Here is a 20,030-nt window from a genome sequence, read left to right on the forward strand (position 1 = left end):
GCCCCGTCGCCGAGCGGGAGCCGGCGGCGAGGGGCGAAGCGGCGCGGGCAGAACCGGGCGCAGCCCGCGCTGCCGCCGCCCGGCCCTTCCCCGCCTCCGTCCCGCCCAAGCCATGAACTTTGGCAGGGGCCCCTCGGTGGTGTTGAACGTCGGGGGCACCCGGTACTCCTTCTCCCGGGAGGTGCTGAAGGATTTCCCGCTGCGGCGGGTGAGCCGCCTGCACGGCTGCCTCTCGGAGCAGGACGTGCTGGAGGTGTGCGACGACTACGACCGGGAGCGCAACGAGTACTTCTTCGACCGGCACTCGGAGGCCTTCGGCTTCATCATGCTGTACGTGCGGCACGGCCACCTGCGCTTCGTGCCGCACATGTGCGAGCTCTCCTTCTACAACGAGATGATCTACTGGGGGCTGGAGGGCTCCCACCTCGACTACTGCTGCCAGCGCCGCCTGGACGACCGCATGTCCGAGACGTGCACCTACTACTCGGCGGGGGAGCCGCCGGGCGAGGCGGCCGCCGAGGGCAAGGGCCGCCGGGCGCCGGGGCCCGAGGGCAGGAAGTGGCTGGAGAGGATGAGGCGGACTTTCGAGGAGCCCACGTCTTCCGTGGCAGCCCAGGTCCTGGCCACCGTGTCCATCCTCTTCGTCATCGTGTCCATGGTGGTGCTGTGCGCCAGCACCCTGCCCGAGTGGCGGGCGCCGGAGAACCGCAGCGTGGAGGAGCAGAGCAGGTACACAGCAGAGTCAGTGAGGGAGCCCTCAGGGTAGGAGGATCCTTTATTTTCCCGCTGTCCGGTCCCCGTGTGTCCCGTCCAGTGTGTCCTGCCGCTCGTCGTGATGCTGTGTAGCTGTTGCCGCCCCGCCGCGGCGAGGCGAGGCGCCCCCCGGCCGCAGCCGCGCCGCTCCTGGCCCCGCCGACACCGGCTGAGCGCCCTTAAACCTCTCGCCCGACGGCGGGGAGCCGGGGGGGGGGGGCAGGGGAGCGGGCGCTGCCCCGGCGCCCCGCAGCCCGCGCCCCCCGGCTTAGCGCTGCCCCTAGCGCAGCAGCAAGTCACCCACGCGGTGGCTCTGAATTCGGGGGCAGGCGCGGGGTGCAAGCGCTGCGGGGGGGGGCTCTGGCTGCGGCAGGCACGGAGACCCTGCTGCAGCCAGCCGGCAGCCCCGGCAGGCAGGCTCCGACCTCCGTCAGGCGCACCGCGCAGCAGGTGCAGTGAGAGTACGGCTCCTCTCCTTCGTAAGGGTGCTCATCTGTTGGGGATCTTGGAGCTCTTATGCTTGCTTCCTTTTAAAAGCCGTGGGGCTCCTTACCCCCATAGTGATGTTCATGCACTCGAGAAATCATACTTAGGCCTTGCAATTGTGGAAAAAAGAAGAATAAAACTCTAGAAGAAAATAATGCAATTCCCTCCTCTCCTACTTTGGGAAAATCACAGTGCGATATGTACTCTATATGTATTCATACAGGTCCTTCTCCTGGAGCAGATACAGTATGTGTTACAGTTGTGATCTTGTAAAATACGGCAGTAGCCTTTCCCCTAGTCCTCAGATTCTCCACGTGGGGATACAGGAGATGATCAAATTGAGTATTAAGCTGTTGCAAATGGATTATATTGTGCCCCAGTATATGAATGTAAGAGATGTTTATGTTTGCTTTAGACAAAATATGTTTAAGAACATTAAATGATGTGAAACACTCCTGCAGAAACCAGGCTGTGGGGTTGGTTATAAAGCTCAGTCTCACATCTTATTAGTATGAGCAAACCCTTTTCCATCTTTCTTGTGATCTGTTTAGAAGTACATTGACTTCACTGACTCCAGTATCATTACTATTTTCTGTTCTCTAGAGAACAAAATCAAGGCCACATAAGTGGGATTTCCCTCATAAATAAGACTGACACATAAAAAAAGTGAATGTTTCTTATTTCTAGCAAGAAAAGCTTCTAGCTTCTCCCTTCTTTTAAGGAGGTACAATATTCAGCAAACATTTTCCAGCCTCTACTCTACTAAAGGGACCCTACAGTGAAATTACAGTCCTGTCATTATGAAATGACCATCTTTTACCATAGAGTTAATTGGAATGTGATATATTATACCTTAGTAGCCAAACTAATTCCTTGGAAAGTATTTTCATAGTTTCCATTAACTTAATGGAAAACTGCACCTGTAATTCTGATTGTAGCTGAGCCAAAGAATTAACTGTATGAACAAAAAAAAAGCAGATACAGATTGTGAAGCAGTTGATTCCTGATTAGATTCAGATATGTTAAAAGTTGCTTTTACAGGCTTTTCCAGTTAAAAAGCCTTATTTAAGCTTTGCATCATTCCTCTTGCATTGCAGTTACTTCAGAGATTGGATGCTCTGGGTGATCTTTATGTAAGGCAGCAAATCTCTAACCTACCGCCAACAGATATGGGAAAATATAAGCAAAAGTACCATGCATGACTTTGTTCGTATGTTTGTTTACATCTTCATGATGTAAAAGTTAACTTTTCATGTACTGAAAAATTTAACTTGCAGATGAACAAGGCATATGATACACAATTTTTCTTTCATAGTGCCTTTGTCTTCAAGAATGCATGTGTGTGTACATACACACACACAATTTTATGCCTCTGTGTAATCGTATATTATATACCAAGCACTTGAAGGTTAAGGTCCTAACTACTTGTAAGATATAGGGTGGCCGAACACTTACAAGGCAGTGAAGACTGCTTTTATAAATAACCACAAGGACTGCTATCAATGATAGGCTGAGTTTCCTCAGTACCAATTGTAGTACTCTATGGAATTACAACAAGAAAGAGTGGTAACTTACTATAAAAGTTGCAGTTCAACAGTTCTTACCATGTTCTTGCAGAAGTCCCTTAGATACAAAGTAATTCAGAATGGTTCATTTCAAGTGTGACAACTCATCTGCTATATCTGCACATGAACTGATAATGATTTAATGTTGAACACCTTGAAAACAGAACCAGATGTGTTCCTTTCTGTCCCCGGCTTGTCACCTTCTCAGGTGGCCTTGTTCTCCTACAGGAGCAACTCCTTTCTTTATCTTATATGCTGTAACATGACTAAAAAGCCCATTTTATCTGGAAAAAAGAAGCCACAATTACTGTTGAGTGATACAGTTAAGTTACAACCACTTATGCTTGCCCTAGGATTTGACCTAATGTCCAGTTCTCATTTGACTTTATTTCTCTTTTATTATTATTTTTTTTTGCTTTTGCTTGTATTTATTTAATTTAAAATTACTTAGGCTTATTTGAAAGTCTGGTCATAAGAATCACACAGTAGCGTCTGTAATTGAGCACTTTGGCAAAATTGTCCATCTAAGTGGGAATGCTTTTAAAAATCTGTTTCTGATATGTTCAACAGTTTGAAGCCAAGTTATGCCTTTTGTTTATTAAGCAGGGTTCCTAACTAAAATCAAGAAAATTCTATCTAGCATAACTATACAGTAATATTTTTGTCAAGAGAAATTGTGACATTAATGCTATATATGAGTGAGTTTTGACATATGGCACTGTAATTACAAGTATGGAGACTTTACATTATTCTAAAAAGGTATTTTGAAAACTTTCAGAAGTGAAAATTACATGGGCTTATCTAGAACTCCTTAGAATGTGAATTTTGGATGCAATTGACCTTTCAGATCAAAATGAGATACTAAGATACCGAGAAGATACGAGAATTGTTTCAAGAAATTCAGCAACTTTGAAACCTGCTCTGATATTTTTAGTCTCTCGTGTTCACTAATAAAAACAACTGCCCTTTTCTCAGTATTATGTTACGTTACTGAAGGCTTGGAGAGATGCCACACTGATAGTTTTTGTGGCTGAAATGTGGTGACTATCCACAGAACCACTGTGGGCAGCTGCAGCGAAAACAGCTCTACCAGTGTCTCCACCTTGTCGAGGCATCATCTCTAGAAGTGAGAGAGTAACTAACTCTATAACTTACCATATCAGCCTCTTTAATGAGGTTTGAAATAAGGGTTACTACTGTTACCAACTAGTATCAGCTGTGTTTATTTTCCTTATGTGAACACCTCTTCACTAGAAAAGGAATTGAGTACACCAAACTTTTCTCGATCTTTCTGAATAACTGTTATGTTGTTACGACTTTTCACTGTGACCAAGCCGTTAAAGGCTGAACAGTCTATAAGACTATTTCTCATCCTTTGGAGTAACACCCTTTAGAGGGCAATACAGACCTCCAAGAGTAAAGAGGGCAATAGAGACCTCCAAGAGTACGACTTTTTAAGGGGAGAGGGATGGAGAATCTGAATTCTGAATTTCACGGATACTAGAGACATTGACAGAATAAAATTCACTGATTTGCAGAGGGATGGCCTTCCCCAGAACCAGTCTCAGAATGAGGGATGAAAATCACATTTTAATGAATTATTAAAAAGACTTTTTTTTTTTCCTTCATTTTAAGATTTTGCTCTCTTCCCTGCCTTGGCATGTTTCACTTCTCAGAGATAAAGATTTGCATCAGATTAGCACAGTTTAGGAGCAGACAGCGGGGACACCTGTCTCCCCTTCTGTTGCTTTTGGCAATTCCAAGTCATCTTTGCTCTCTCCTGAACTGTGCCAACAGATGCATGCTGAGAGTCTCTGATCAGGGACCAGTCTATAAACTCATCATAAGCATAATCTTTTGGGGAGTTTCTTAAGCCCTACAATACCAAGTCATTTGAAGCCGCTTGACTTAAAGCCAGCACAATGTTGTATTTCTTTAAACTATTTTTCTAATGCTAAATACAAATAGCTTGTTAGTACAAGGAAGAGACTGTTGTCCCTTTTCCACTTACTGAATCATGTTTAAATCTGTATTGAAAGAATCCCTCAGTTATCAAACATATTACTGGTATGTTCTTAAGCAAAAGCATATAAACACAGTACCTTTTCCAAAAAGCATCTCTAAACAGCTACCAATGGGATTTTGCCATCTGTGCAAAACATCAGTTTAAAAAGTTACATTTCAGTTTCAGAGGCACAAAAATCATTACACTTTTAACTTTGTGGAACTTCAGAAAACCCAAATATTCATGTCCAACATCTGCTCAGAAAACCAAAAACTTACTGCTTCCTTGGATAAGATCTAACCTGAACACTGCATTTAACACTAAGTTCTGAAAGAACAAAGATGAAAAGACCTAATTTAAAAACAAAGATGTGGACTCCTTTGATGGATTTGGAGAGGCTCAAAATTGTGGTAGAGGTGTTCCAAAATAGTCATAACACAAATAATGGACATGCATCACTTCCTGGCCACAAGAGAACCTTTAAGAGCTCATCAGGGTTAGGTGCTATGCATGTGTTCAAAGAAGGTGGAAAAGATGCTTGAAGATCCCAGAGCCGGGATGTTTATGTCCAGACATCCCCTGACAGCTGTGAAAGACATTTGGCTCTTCCCCCTGGGGTGCTGAGACAGATTTCATTATGTCCTCCGACATAAAGGCATGCACCAGTTTCATGCATCAAGACATATTATTGCTACCAAAACAAGGATAGAATGGAAAAATGCCAGCAAAGTTTTTAATACAGTGAAACTAGTTGTTTTATGGCCCTTATTCTCCAGTTTGTAGTTAAACAGAAATTCTGTTGATTTCAAAAGGACTGAAAAACACTGTTTGCTGAAATGACTAGGAGTCTTCCTGAGCAGGATGGACATTTTTCTGTTTTAATGTGCTTTGCATGGAAATAGATTTCAGCAACAATTTAACCAAGCAGTGTTGGCAGAGTTTAATCTTTAATCCTGTCATATTGTGTCTTTAATCATATCATCCATTTTCCTCGTGTCCTGTAGATGTGTATGTTTTATTTACACGCTTAATTCCTAATAGTGCCACTAATGAACATTTTGGGGAGATTTCAGCCAACTCACCAGAAGATACTAAAACGTAAAACTGGCACTTTGAGGTGAAGAATAATGCTAAGTCAAAATACTTTAAGACATTCACAATATGATCTTTTTAGCATAACAAACTAGTCTTGTTAATGATTGAAAAAATTTCTGAAAAAGTTTAATTCAGTGTATGCAAAATAGCTTATTTTGAAAGAAGGTTATCAGATGGAACAGAAAATTAAACAGTGATTAGATTACAGAAGAAATGAGGCTCACAAAGGCTTGAATTTCAGTTTATGGACAAAGAGACTCATTAAAGCAATCTTGAAAAGCTGTTAATTACCAAGAGGCTTAAAATTTTAGCAGGGGTGGGGGGAACCCTCTGCTCAGGTCTGGGACAATGAAGATCTTGCCACAGTTAATATAAGCAGAAATAACCAGTAACTTAATAAAAATAGGACCTAGTATTTTCTCTGATTATTCATAAATTTTGTGGGGATCTTTAAGGAAACAATTTATGGGTTTGTTTCTTCCTTCTTCTCTCCTTTTTGAATACCAGCGATTTTAAAACTAAACTGATGGAAAGAAAAAAAGCAACCAAAAACTGTGATGGAAGTTTATAAAACAGGCACTACATTTTAACAAATAAAGCTTATGATTTAAATATACAGCTACAGATTTAAAAATTGCATATTATTTCAGGAGTAGGCAAAACCAGGCAGTCTGTCATGTGAATATGCAGCAAATATTTTAAGAACTGATTACAGAAGATATAGTAACTTTAGTCTTCCAAGTGAATGCATTTTAGCTGGCTTTAACTTCATATTAAATTAAGTTCTCTTAAGGACTATTAATTTTGGTTTCCTCATTAGATGTTATTTATCCATTAAAAAGTATATAAGTTAGTTATAAAGATGTCAGTTTAAGACACAGAGAGACTTGATCTGAAAATGGAAACTTAGTATGTAGTGCTCTAAATTCACAAGAGGCCTGAGGTTTCCAGTTCTGCTTGGAGAAGCACTTACTCACTTTGATATGATTGATCAGGACTGCTGAAATCCATTTATAAAGGCAAAGAGGAATAAAAAGAGAGGTGGAATCAAACTGTTCCACTGCTGGCTAAGAAGTAGGGAGAGGGAAGGAGAGAGATCCTCCTTCATCATCTTCTCCCTAGCCAGGATGTGTGTAATGGATGGGAAAGATGGCTAGGTATAACATGAAGAAATGGAAGTGCAAAATATAATGGAATGGCAATAAAGCATTTCACACTGTCTTGATCTTCTGTGTCATTTTTGCATCAGTGATGCTCCTTAGATCTCTTGAAGTCTGTTCTACAACAAATGAATCTCCAGTCCTTCCTAGTGCAGTATAATTGATTTACAGTATCTCTTCAGCTAAAAACCGCCAGTAGAACTCCAGAGTAAAACAATGTATTGATCACATTTCATCTAACATCAACTTTTAGTGGCACAACTATTCTCCAAAGTTATACTAGACCAATACTGATTCACAGATAGGACTTCTTCTAAATGACAAAGATCTGGACCAACCTTCCCTACAGCTTGACTCAGGGATAACCTGCTTAATTTGTGATAATGGAGTAATCGTATCTTCAATATCCTCCTCCATCAGGAGGAAATACTAAGTGAAACATCTTTAATTTGTAAAATTAAGAATAGTTTTTTCATTTCATAGGTCACAGGCAGAACTACCAGATGAATTTCATAAAATGTAATGGAATAGAGTCTATTAGAATTGTAAAATATTCCTATAGCTGCAACTTTATATCCAGCTACAATTTTCTTTCAAGTATTATATGAGATCTCAATTAGCCAATAACCTGTAAGTACATTCGGACTTTATCAGTGTGTCCAATTAGCACAATCTTGCTGCTTGGCTCCTTTTAATAGAGAAAGTCTTATGTATTTCATTAATACAAAAAAGTTTTCTTCATTATATGTGTAATAAGGATGAGAGGGAAAATGCTGTGTTTTGAAGAGAACTTACCAAAATTTTCTTCTTGATTTTTCAACATGAAGGAATAATAAATTAAAAGATGTTATCCACATTTATACAAAAAGTTTCATATACAAAGTACATGAGCATTTTGAGGACATTATAAGCCAAATATTTTTAAGAAATCAAATTGACACATGAGGTATCACTTATTGTCATTATTAAAGGAAGCACTAGTATTTTCAAAAGCGTGAGAAACCATCATTCTTAAGATAAAACTATTTTGATATTCATAGCTCTTTGCATCAAAAGTTGCTAACATAAGTACTTTACAAACCCTTTATGAAGAAAGGCCACTTGCTTACAGAACTTTCATTGCTATCCATGCAACAAGAATAGCAGTCTCTGATTTTAGGTGAGTAATTATCTCTAAGTAGTCAATTTACATTCATTTAAATATGCTGTGGCTGGAATTAAAGTGTAAGTTATGACTTTATGTCAACTGACAGTTACTATTTCCTCTATTTTTAGCATAAAACTAAAGTATATGATATGAATAAAAAACTGTTACATTTTAATGTACAAAACTCCTATAAAAGTTTGTTTATGAAGTTTATTAGTATTAGTTACAGTGTTACAGAGGAATATTGTCTTCCTAACAGACCATTGCCTCAGTAATACCAGCAGATTTCAAAACTGGTAAAAATGTATGCAGATTTGTTAGGGAAAAAACCTTTTAGTTTTTAAATGACACTTGGATGATTACTTATGAATTAATTATTGTTACTACAGACACTACATTGTTAGGGTCTCCTGCAGTAGGAATAAACTCTGGTTTCATTTAGTATTTTCAAATCTTGAATCTCGCATCAGTTGCAGACCTGTTGGTAGGAGATGACACTGGTGATTGGCTTTTACTTTGCTGAGAATGTTTGTGAAACGAAATAAGCAAACAAAGGAAGAAGGGAAATACTAGCTCTCATTCCCTCCTTTATTACACAAGTGAGAACAATTTGAATTCTTAAGAAAAGTTATTTTCAGATTCAGGATGAGATACTTGGTACACAACAGTTATTGAATAATTCTAGAGCAGCATTTTTATCTTCTGTTTCTACCTTTCATTCATTCAAGCGAGAAAATGTTCTCAAATCTCATTCACTGCAAGAATGTACTGAATTTACCTTCTTAGACAGCAATGCTTTCTTTAATCAAGGCCATTAGTTGTACTTGGCAAGAAGACAATCTTGCCTACTGCTTTGGTTACCTTGACATTTTTGCTACAACACAGTTTAGGTGGAATTGCATTTAAAAAAAAAAGAAGAATTTCAACTAATGCAGAGTGTAGTGTGTACCCACTGCTGAAGAATAAAATACTGGCTGTATTTATTGGCTATACCTACGAAGTTCTGAATATAGGCTCTAGGTAAGCCCCTGTTTGGGATGCAAATAAGATGGACTGATTTATGTTAGATTGTGAAGACCCAATCTGCATGGGTGGTCTGATGCAAAAGCCGATTTCCACCTACTCCATCTTCACTTTTATTTTAGTTTAGCAGTTTTGTTCAGTACACTGCTGTTAGTAATCAAGCAGTTCACTGATCTGCACTCCTTGGGTTTCATAAAGTGGATCAGGCCTCCAGCCAAAAAAGAAAAAAAGAGAGAGAAAAAAAGTGTTCTAGATTATGTTAGACATTGACATGTTAATTTTCTGTAGCATTCGAGATTTCTTAGGAACATCTGCACAGTATTAGAATTAGTAGCAATTTTATAATTCTAAGAAAATGACCATAAGTGAGTTCTTAGCAGACATCAGTTTAAAATTCTCAGTAGATCTGCAGGTTAATTGCTGAAACTTGGTGCTACATGCTCAGAATATGAATAGTGTGGCTTTCTGTATGTTGTCTGTGAAGGTCTGAATGTCAATTTGGTAATGTCCATGAACAAACCGAACATCCACTAAAGCATTTTCACAGAACATAAATACTGTACTTTGTTTCTTTTGACAGGATAATTGAAGCTATCTGCATAGGCTGGTTCACTGCAGAGTGCATTGTGAGGTTCATCGTCTCCAAAAACAAGTGTGAGTTTGTCAGAAGACCTCTCAACATCATTGATTTACTGGCAATTACTCCCTACTACATCTCTGTTCTAATGACAGTTTTTACCGGGGAAAATTCGCAGCTTCAGAGGGCTGGAGTCACCTTGAGGGTCTTAAGAATGATGAGGATTTTTTGGGTGATTAAACTGGCTCGTCATTTCATTGGCCTTCAAACACTTGGTCTGACTCTGAAGCGTTGTTACAGAGAGATGGTGATGCTACTTGTCTTTATCTGTGTTGCTATGGCAATTTTCAGTGCACTTTCCCAGCTTCTTGAAAATGGGCTGGACTTGGGAACAAAGAATAAGGATTATGCCAGCATCCCTGCTGCTTGTTGGTGGGTGATCATCTCTATGACCACGGTTGGTTATGGTGACATGTGTCCCATCACTGTACCTGGAAGGATTCTTGGCGGAATTTGTGTGGTTAGTGGCATTGTTCTATTAGCCTTGCCAATTACTTTCATTTATCACAGCTTTGTGCAATGTTATCATGAGCTCAAATTCCGATCTGCTAGGTACAGTAGAAGCCTTTCTGCTGAATTCTTAAATTGACCAAATTTGCATTCTGTTGTAGTTACTTGCTAAGCTTTGTCTTAGAAGAGAACGGTGGAAAGTCCCTTCATGTGTCCTTGACTGGATAGTCCTATGGAACATTCTCACCAGCTGAAGAAAGCTCATCACCATTCAGACAGGAAGGATGGCCATCTGGCTTGGACACCTTCTAGGGAGAGGGAGTGATGCCTGAAATTTGAGAGAATTAAATAACAAAAGAGGACTCAGAAGTCCTCAGCCAGGCCAGTGTGGTCTTCAGTTTGCCTTTCCACACAAAAAAAGAACAAAAAATGGGCTTAATACTGAGATTCACCATTCCCATAAATATATCTCATATCATGCTGAGCAATGTGTAGCAGAAATTTTTCAAAGATTTTAAAATCTAAATGAGTCTTAGAGGCATTGAGGCCTACTTGACCCAAGTATCTCCACTTTTCACACAGATAGGCAAATCGCATATTGAAGAAGAATTGCTGCTACTTTTGAGCCTCACAACAGAATAGATCTGGTTCTGCCACTTTAAAAAGTGGAAGAACGTAGGTCTGTAGGGCAAAAAATCTTAGGGCCTGATTCTGATCCTTGATGAAGCACACAAATCTTCAGTAAAACCAGTGAAGTCAGTGGCATCACTCTGAATTTCCAGTGGAAAACCCAAGATGAGTATGTGCATCTCTGAATGTTGTAGCATGCACTTTCTTGGTCGCAAGCTCTGGAACAAGCTCTTTATTAGAAGTAAGCATTGTACTTTACAAAGATCAGCATAAAAATTTAGGCATTGATAAATATATTTTTGGTAGCTTAGTGGTGCAGCTATCCAAATTTTACTTACATTTTCAGTTGAACTCCATCCACCTGAAGATATAGATCAATAAGCATAGATTTTTTTCCATTTAATTAACCACATATATCATAGCACAGTGAAAGTTCTCTAAGAGAAATTATACAATTCCATCACTTAAAAGTCTGGAGAAAGCACTAGAAGTCTGGAGAAAGCACTAGAAGTCTGGAGAAAGCACTAGAAAACAAGAACAGCTGCTCCCTCTCAGATATATTCTTCATCATCTTTAACTTCTGTGATTCTTATTTCAGGATACACTTTAACTTAATGGAAGTTTTAAAAACAACTGTAAAAAGCCCAAAGGATATTGAAGAAAGCAAAATATAAAGTGGGAGGTGCACTGGGCAAAACAGTATATTCTCCAATGTGACTAGAAAATTAAAATGAATCAAGTTAGGTTCTGAAATATCGTACACTACATTTCTTGTGTAGTACTGCTTTAGTAGCATTGTTCAGTATAATTCTGAAAGGCTGTCATGCAGAACTGTGCAGTTAAAACACATTTAGGTACAGCTTTACAAATTTAGGTACCAATAAACATCATCAGGGAGCTTTCCTATTAATATGGAAATTCACAGTCATCAGCATAGTTGAATTTGGTGTGCTTGCCTGAAAATAGTGCAAAGTATTTACTATTACTGTACTGCAGAAGCATCTTTTATATACATATTTGTTAACAGCTTTAGAAATAAAATGACTATCACCTAGAGAACATCTCTTGAATTGCTCACTCAGATTAAAGTATCGGACTGGTGAGTAACCAGCACATTGAAGGCTCTACCATGAAAGAGCACTCAAGACATGAAAAATTCATTAGCATTTTAAGGAGTCTTAGTCTTAAGCAGTCTTAAAGAAAACAAGTAACATTGCAAATGGTTTCTGAAGACCTGAAAATAATTTCAATAGCCTTCCCACTGACAAGCTTGACTTTTCCTTCTGTAGTTTTTAAAGAACAGTTTTAAGTAATGTTACAGACATACCTCTCTTTCTTGTCACTGGCATGTACTGATGCTCAGAAGGTCAGCTCCATACTGCCCTAGACTGCTATATGTACGCCTTTTATATCAGAATTATGTAGGTCAGAAACCTGCTCTTGCATTCCACAGAACAGGGAATATCAGTTAAGCAAAAATTTCTTAGGTCAGATTCACAGCTGATGTTAGTTAGACAAGTATTGACTTCAGAGACACTTAGATGATTTATGCCAGCTGAGTTGCTGGCTCTGTATTCCTGCATGTGTAGCTATATATATATATCCTTCTTATATTATATATTACAGTCAGTTGAAATGTATTTTTCTCCTCACAAAAAATTCCTCCCTGACAAAATCGAAATTTCAGCCTTTAATCCAAGCACAGCTGTTGAAGAAAATAACATTTTCATCTTTTAATGAAGAGTTTATTCTGACGGTATCAAAAAATACCCAGTTTTCAACAAGGAAATACCTACTTTGTGTATCCCTCCCCTATTTTTTTCCATTAAAAATGGACAAAAAAACACATAAGAACTTAGCCTGCCAGGTTTTCATATGCTGTTTTCCAGGTATTAAATGCTTGGGAAAAATATCGGTTTCCATACAACCCTTAAAACTTACTTTGTCTTTTGTCAATGTATTGTATTTAACCAAACCAATACTCCGAGATGCATCCTTCCCCCCCACAAAACTCCCAAACCATCATCATGATGACTGTAGTTTGAAATGCATAAGGAATGTGTACATAAAGTATGTTGCAATCTTGGTTTCAAGACAAAATAATACGCATTTTAGCACTACTTATAAAGCTAATTTTTAGCTGTCAGTACAAAAGGAAAAATACAAATTAATGTGCATAACTTGTGAATACCAATTTACATCGTGAATCATTTTGTATAAGTAATTAAGGACAGGAAATTTTCAAAGATGAACAGATCCAGATTATATCCGGTATAAGAACAAAATGTCTGATGCTTTATAAAGTGTTTGCCAGCTACAGAATCCCTTACCCAGTATAAAAAGGTTACCTACTGAAAATAATTGTGTAAAGGTCTGTGGAGTTTTAAGTCATTTTAAATAGCTAATGTTCGATTTTTGTATGGCAGAATGCAGGCAAAATGACCTTATGTATTTTTAATTTGAGGTATAATAAAATATTATTTTGAAACTTGCTCTCCATATAAGCCCACTATGAAGAGATACTCACTTTTTTTTTTTTTCCCCTATTTTGTGTGGTATGGTTATCTATGAGTTGACTTTAGGTTTCCTTAGAAACCAAGTTGAAGAAGCCTGATCTCAAAGGTAGCCTTAAAACAGGGAGCTTTATAGTAAATAAATAGGCTTCCTGACTTGTACCAGTATTTGTCATCTTATTTTCAATGGATAAGTGACTTTCTGGTGAAACGTAAAAAATACTGAATTACACACGAGGACAAAAATAAGCATATCTTTAAACAGATGAAACTGTTTTACTAAAGTGTACTAGAGACTTTGTTTCATGCAAACATGGGGTACAGCACGCTCTGTGCCTGAATACAGCATTTCAAAAGCCAAATGAAGACAAGTTGGCTCATTTCTTATAACTGCCAATCTGAACCCTATACAATGAAATATTTCATGGAAAGTACCTCTTCCAATATATGAAGCATCTGCAGTTGCAACAGATGAAATATGAATATAATAAAACTGGGGATATGTGAGGACAGGATATGTAATTGTGACCAGCTTTTCTGTTCATCTAAAATGAAACCAATTCCAATGAATTTTGAACTGCAATTACACATCTTGATGATAAACAAAGGTTAGTCAGACATTATATACAAAGTTCAATCGTTAGGACTGACTTGCTATATACTACAGTATATAACTATATATTGGCTGCAGTCCTTCAAGGTACCGACTGCCCCTTGAAAACATTTGATCTTCCCGAAATCATTGGAATTCAGAGGTGTCTACAATACATTTTACTTCTACAGTTCTACATGAAGCCAATAGATGCACCAAAAATAGAAATTACAAAGTATGGAAGGTTATCATCTCTTTTGATATAAGGCTATGATAGCTGTAATAAAAGGAAGGCTATCATCTTTATGAACACCTCCAAAAAATCTGAATAATTTGGTCAATTGGTGATTTTAAACAGTTTTATCAGCATGAGGGCCAGCCATTTAACATGCGATATTAACTCTTACTGTACAATGGCTGATCCTGTATACATAGCAACAAGTCTGATAAGGATAAAAATCCTGCCAATTTTGAGATTCATATCTTGATACCCTTGTATTTAATAGAAAAAGGTACTGCATTTTCATCTTGTGTAGGAAATTCGTGCCTATAAAGGAATCAGTCTTCAGCTTTTGTAGCGTTTAACCCTGATGTTTCCAAAATAAAACTGAAGTCCTTATGGGTTGAAAACACTTGTCTCTTCCCCTCTGAGTAATAACCACAAAAATTTTATGAGACCTGAATGTCGGCCTGGAAGTCATCATATGTGCACACTGGCCAGCGAAAATTCAGTAGTCATACCTGTGAGTTTCTTGTGAACTGGTCAGCAACAAAATAAACATGGTCTGCCAGGTTCAGAATTTTCTCCTACAGAAAAGGAAATTTTGGTCATTTGAAGTACCTTGAAAATTTTAGTATTATCCCTTCAAATGCACTTTTGAGGAGACATTTGCAGGAAAATTACCTAAGCTGTGCACAGCAAAATTGATTATGTTGCTTTGAAAAGACTTTTTTCATGATGATTTTAAAGAAAGCTGATTCGTATTTTCTCCTGTTTACTTGTTTGTAAAAGCAAACATACATATCAGTATATATATTAGTTCTTGCTCCATAAAACAGATCCCTGTTTATAATAAGGAGGCATAGTAAGAAAGACAGGTGTTCAGCCTTGCTGGAGCTTTAACAGTTTACATGAGCAGAAGATCTGCCCAGCACATATGGAACAACAAAATGCTGGTTTTATAGTTGAAAACTAATATAATGTATGGCATGTGAAATGCAACACAATGTAGGGAGTATCTTTTGCAGATGACATAATAGGTTAAGCATCGTGAAGACTGCACAATGAGCAACCAACTGACAATCTGTTTTGACAAGAAATTTTAATAATAATATAAATCTTTGGTTGGATTAATAAAATGTGAATGTTTGCAACTACAGCCTTTTAGACTCCGTTGTTCTTTATAAACTCAAAGGTTTATAATTTTATAGAATGTTAATTTTATATATTGTTTGCATATCTGTAGAGAAATGTGTATAATATAATTTGGAAAATTAATAAATATATTCTCTTGATGTGAATACAGTGTTAGATGTATAAAATCATGAAATAAAATTTCCTGGCTTTGTTGATACATTTCACAGAGCACGGCTCAAAACAAGGATTTCCAACTGTATCAAATGCATTCCTTTTCTAACAAAGGAATTCTGTGGCTATTGATATTGGTATTGTATCTTGGCAAAAACTTTTTTCCTTTAACAATTTTTTGCTACTGAAAAAGAGGTGTTTGCCATTTAGAACTTGGGGGATTATACAACAAAAAAACTTGAATACTTGATCTAGAAGTTAGTGAGAGACAATAAGTAAAGTTAACCCTATGCTACTATTTTTACAGGGTTATTCTTCTCAACAATAGCAATTGTATATCTGTTACAATTATGGGCAACAGAACTGTCAAAACAAAATGAAAAGTCAGACATGTAGCACACACATTCTTCCTTGGGAATTATTTCTAAGAACAAATCCAGAAAATTTGACTGAATTAGACTTTTAGTTCACTGAAATTTGTTTACATTTAAAAGAAAAGTATAACGGAGTTCATTCTGGAATTTCAAAACAACCAGAACTTTCACTTACATTATTGTTACATTATTATTAGCCCTTGTACAAGCTAAAGGGAGAGGGTGAACACATTTAAGACACACTCTGGTGATTCTTTCAATGAAGCCATTTCAAACGTATTTCCAAAAATTAACACAACTGATGTTTTTCTAAAAACAAAGAATCATTTGAATATCATAACAGATCAGAGGATTATGAACTATTCTAACATCAGCCCATTGCATTGCTATGAAAATTAACAGAATTTTAGTTTAGAAATCATGGGTGTTTTTACTTCTCATATTTTATTTATTAGCTTTAAAAGTTTTAACATAAGCTTAATCACCAAAGAAATGAAGCAGCTGTCCAAACAGTCATATGAGAATATTTTATAGGTATTTTTCTAAAAGGACTTCTAAAATGTTTTGGAAGCAGAAATAGCAAGAATAACATTTGCATGCATCTTTAAAGTTTTAATGCTGTTATTATTTTCCAGATATTCTCAGCACTATTAGTTTAAGTCACAACTCTAGATACATAGAACATCAAAAAATAAAAGATTCCTGGTATCACAGAGGCATTTTATACATTTTTGTCATAAGAATTTCAAAAAGAAAATAGTAAATTCATTACATTTTAAAAATCAGAAAGTTAAAAATCAGAATTCTTTCCCTTGTATCCCAGTAATCTCTGACTTCAGTTTTTATTTTTATATTTCTTTTGATTGCTATTTTACCAATATTGAAGTAGCAGCTACGAATTATAATGGAGGCCTCTTATTATACTTTGGCTCTACAGCTAGGGATCAAAATGACAGTACTACTCCAAAACCCATATAGTCTAAGACTGAAGCACAAATCAAAAGATGTATACAGACAAAAAAAAGGCAAGGAAACACATGGCATCTCTCTGTAGCACGAGTGCAGCTAATTTGTTGAGTCTGAGATGAGTTTTTAAAGTACTGAGTGTTTAAATACAAGCTGTTTCTGCTTTATTTTTCTTTTATTTATTTTAGAGCTGCTCACACAGAATGCAGTACTTAGATGATAATCCCTTCTACATTGCTAAAGGCCTTGTCATATGTACTGGCTGTGCCAAGACAGCACAGGCTCTAACCATGACTTCTGTTGTTAGGGTTTAATTAGTATTTGAAGTTTAAGTCAGCTGAGCCATCTGATGGGAAACCATGTGAAATTGGGGCCATATGTTTTAATACCATCTTGAATCCCTGATCCCAGACCCACACTAGATGCTATATGAGCGAAAAAGAGAAAAACATTCTCAAAGTATATTCTCCAAGTACAGCCATGCACAGGACCACTGAAAAGAAGAGCATGAGTAATAAAAAAATGTCAATAAAAAAACCAAATCTAAAAGCCCCTTAGTAATATAAAATTGCCCATTGCTACTTACATCTTTCCTGGAAGCACATTTTGTTTCTCAGCAGTCAAAAGCAGAGTGAAGCTTCCCATTAACCTTCAAAAGAGTAATAGAAAACAAAGACAAATTCTACACAAAACTCAGAAAAGAGCTAGTTACACTGAAAAGATACAGTGCAGTGCACAGTTAAGAGCGAACCACAAAGGCTACCTACTTACTTGATGCCAGATTTTGTTGTATCCTTGGAAAGTGGAGAATATTTGTCATTGGAATACTGTGAATGGAATCAGAAATCCTTCATCCATAGCTTTATCCTTTGTTCTCTCAGTTGCACCCCTCCAAGGGTCCTCTCCTCCAGTATGCATATACGACCCTTACCTAACAGCTGTGCTCTCTGTATTTCACATTCACTTACAGATCCAGTTTTCTGAGATACCTGAACGGTACTTCCTCTTTCTCCTCTCATTCCGTCAAGTGAAGAACACCAGTTGGTCTGCTCCCCAATTTTTAGGGGGCTTACTATGGAAATCACTTCTCAGATCCTATTGTTCATTTTACATATTGTATCTGGAGTGACATTGAGATGGACAAATGTATTTAGGTACCTAACACAATACGTTTGATACACATCCTTTCCAGTTACCTTGGAGTCCTGCTAAAGATTCTTGTTTATAGCCCCAAATCTATATGGACTCCTCGAGTATTTCTGCCTTTGGTGAGGCCTATTTGGGATGTATGTTGGACTCTGATTCAAACTGAGCTTATTGGTCACAGCAGCTTTTTGATCTCCACTGCCTCAAGAAGCTTAAAAATCAGATATCTGTGAAGACGAAATCTTCTTAAAGGGAGTCAGGCAACCAGTAGTGAATTAAAACTAGCTTTGTTAGGTTGTCCTGTTTTGGAAAATCTGTCATCTGAGTTATGGAAAACAGAGTCTGGGAGGCAAATGCCAGGTTACCCTCAGCAAGACCAGTGACCATGAAGCTCATCTGCTTCCCTCTAGCATCTCTATCCTGTTAGTTTTCTTAGACTTCTCTCTTTCATATTTCCACTGATCCTCACCCAAGGAGCATTAAGGTTAAGCATTAAAATCCAGTGTCTGAGGCTGCTCTTACCTTTGCCTTCTCATATAGACTGTCCCATGCACATGTGAAGTGCAGTTCAACTTCAGATTAGGTAACTGAGAGCAAATATCCAAACATTTATCTCTGTGTCAGTGTAGGATAAAAGCCTTCTCCTTCCCTACAATAAATGTCATATACAACAGGAGGAAACAGTCACGCAAAGCAAAGCTTTTACAAAGCAATATAAAATAGCCTAAATCATCCACGTCTGACCCTACATTTACAACCTTAACTGAGCACCCCACATTCTGCAGCCCATTCAAATCCACTCAAAACTCCACAGTAGAGATCATCTGCCTGCATTTAGCCACCTACTTGTATGCCAGCATTAGTGGTCATTCAGCACAAATTCCTGACAGCAGAACGGGTACTGCCAAAGAGATGTTGGAGTTACAGATCTGTAGTTACCCCTTTATATTTTGATGGATTACCAAAATGAGATCATTGCTTCTACCAAGCATCTGGAAGGCAAACTGGCCAAGCTGGGCCAGTGCACTTCCATTGGCTGGTCCATTTCCAACAGCGTATAACAGAGTAATGTTACCAGCAGCTCAACAGCCTCAGAAACAGGTAGTCTTTCACCCTAGTATTAAAGATCCCAGTTTAAGACCCATAGGAAGAATCATTATTTTTATGTGCCCTCCATTGTGGACTTATCACCACTTACAGTCCAAGATTGTTACATGAACTGAAAGAAGACTGCAGACAGCCGATGGAAGACTGATTAATGAAAAAAGGAGATGAGGTAGAGGGGTAGGGAGAGGTTAAAAAAATTAAATCTAACAATGCAAAAGGGCCATTTCATATATTGGTTAGTCACCTATTTGTGACAGACTCTGAGACAGCAATGAAGTCCTTTCTAACAGTGACTCCCCAAAAATTAAGAACATAAAATGCACATAACTGTCAGACTCTAAACACAATAGTACTTCACTGTGCTTTTTTCAGCTGTCCTCCTCATCACTGCTGCTGTCCTGCCATACCCTCCCTGAAAACACATCTCTACTTTCTTCCTTTGCCAGACTTTTTCCATCCAGCTCCATTCCTCCTCAGCTATTACCCTTTTCCCAGCCACCCCATTTTCTTTCTGTCACTAACCACACTAGCAGGCTTCTGTGCCTGCACAGAATACCTCCAAAACGGCAGTGCCACATCACCTCTGTGGCCCTGCAGTATGAGCATTTGCCTTCCTATCCTGCCCATTCTGTTCTGTCCTATTGTCACCTCTATATGGAAATACATAGATAAACTCTGACCTGCCTCTCAAGGAACCATGCCAAAAAGCACTTCCCCAGTCCACTCATCACTAATAAACAACCCAACTGGTATTTTGCTAAAAGTAAACACTTTCACCAGTTTCTTGGGGTTATACACTGTGACAGCAACTTGTATTGCCAATATTTGTGATTTACTATTTCCTTCTAAATGT

The 20,030-nt window shown here is 38.2% G+C and overlaps 1 protein-coding gene and 1 long non-coding RNA gene across 10 annotated transcripts in view; one reads left to right on the top strand and one right to left on the bottom strand.

Moving 5' to 3' along the window:
• Window positions 1-15,435, top strand: KCNG3 (potassium voltage-gated channel modifier subfamily G member 3). Of its 2 annotated transcripts, none has more exons than XM_026123301.2 (2): window positions 1-762; window positions 9,815-15,435. In XM_026123301.2, exons 1-2 carry the CDS (start codon window positions 113-115, stop codon window positions 10,458-10,460), a joined length of 1,296 nt encoding a protein of 431 aa, XP_025979086.1. In that variant the 5' UTR covers window positions 1-112; the 3' UTR covers window positions 10,461-15,435. The 2 variants fall into 2 exon arrangements, with proteins under 2 accessions (XP_025979086.1, XP_025979087.1); XM_026123302.2 differs by having other exon boundaries at window positions 2-729.
• The window catches only part of LOC112997329 (uncharacterized), a 20,694-nt gene continuing 9,067 nt past the window's right edge, over window positions 8,404-20,030 (bottom strand). For 2 of the 8 annotated variants that reach the window (XR_010388552.1, XR_010388548.1), the window contains exons 2-3: window positions 17,511-17,573; window positions 8,404-14,863 (exon numbers count right to left, since the gene is read on the bottom strand). This is a non-coding gene — a long non-coding RNA (uncharacterized LOC112997329). Of the gene's footprint in view, window positions 17,418-17,510; window positions 17,574-17,695; window positions 17,752-18,592; window positions 18,720-20,030 lie in introns of all 8 variants that reach the window. The other 6 variants (XR_010388549.1, XR_010388554.1, XR_003262664.2 and 3 more) reach the window with 6 other exon arrangements.

The sequence above is a fragment of the Dromaius novaehollandiae genome, chromosome 3 (genome assembly GCF_036370855.1).
Source record: "Dromaius novaehollandiae isolate bDroNov1 chromosome 3, bDroNov1.hap1, whole genome shotgun sequence".
Lineage (NCBI taxonomy): Eukaryota > Metazoa > Chordata > Aves > Casuariiformes > Dromaiidae > Dromaius > Dromaius novaehollandiae.

Coding starts and splice junctions, on each gene's coding strand:
- KCNG3 (XM_026123301.2), top strand. CDS start 113: ATGAACTTTGGCAGGGGCCCCTCGGTGGTGTTGAACGTCGGGGGCACC. Junction 763..9,814: donor TCAGTGAGGGAGCCCTCAGG/GTAGGAGGATCC, acceptor TTCTTTTGACAG/GATAATTGAAGCTATCTGCA.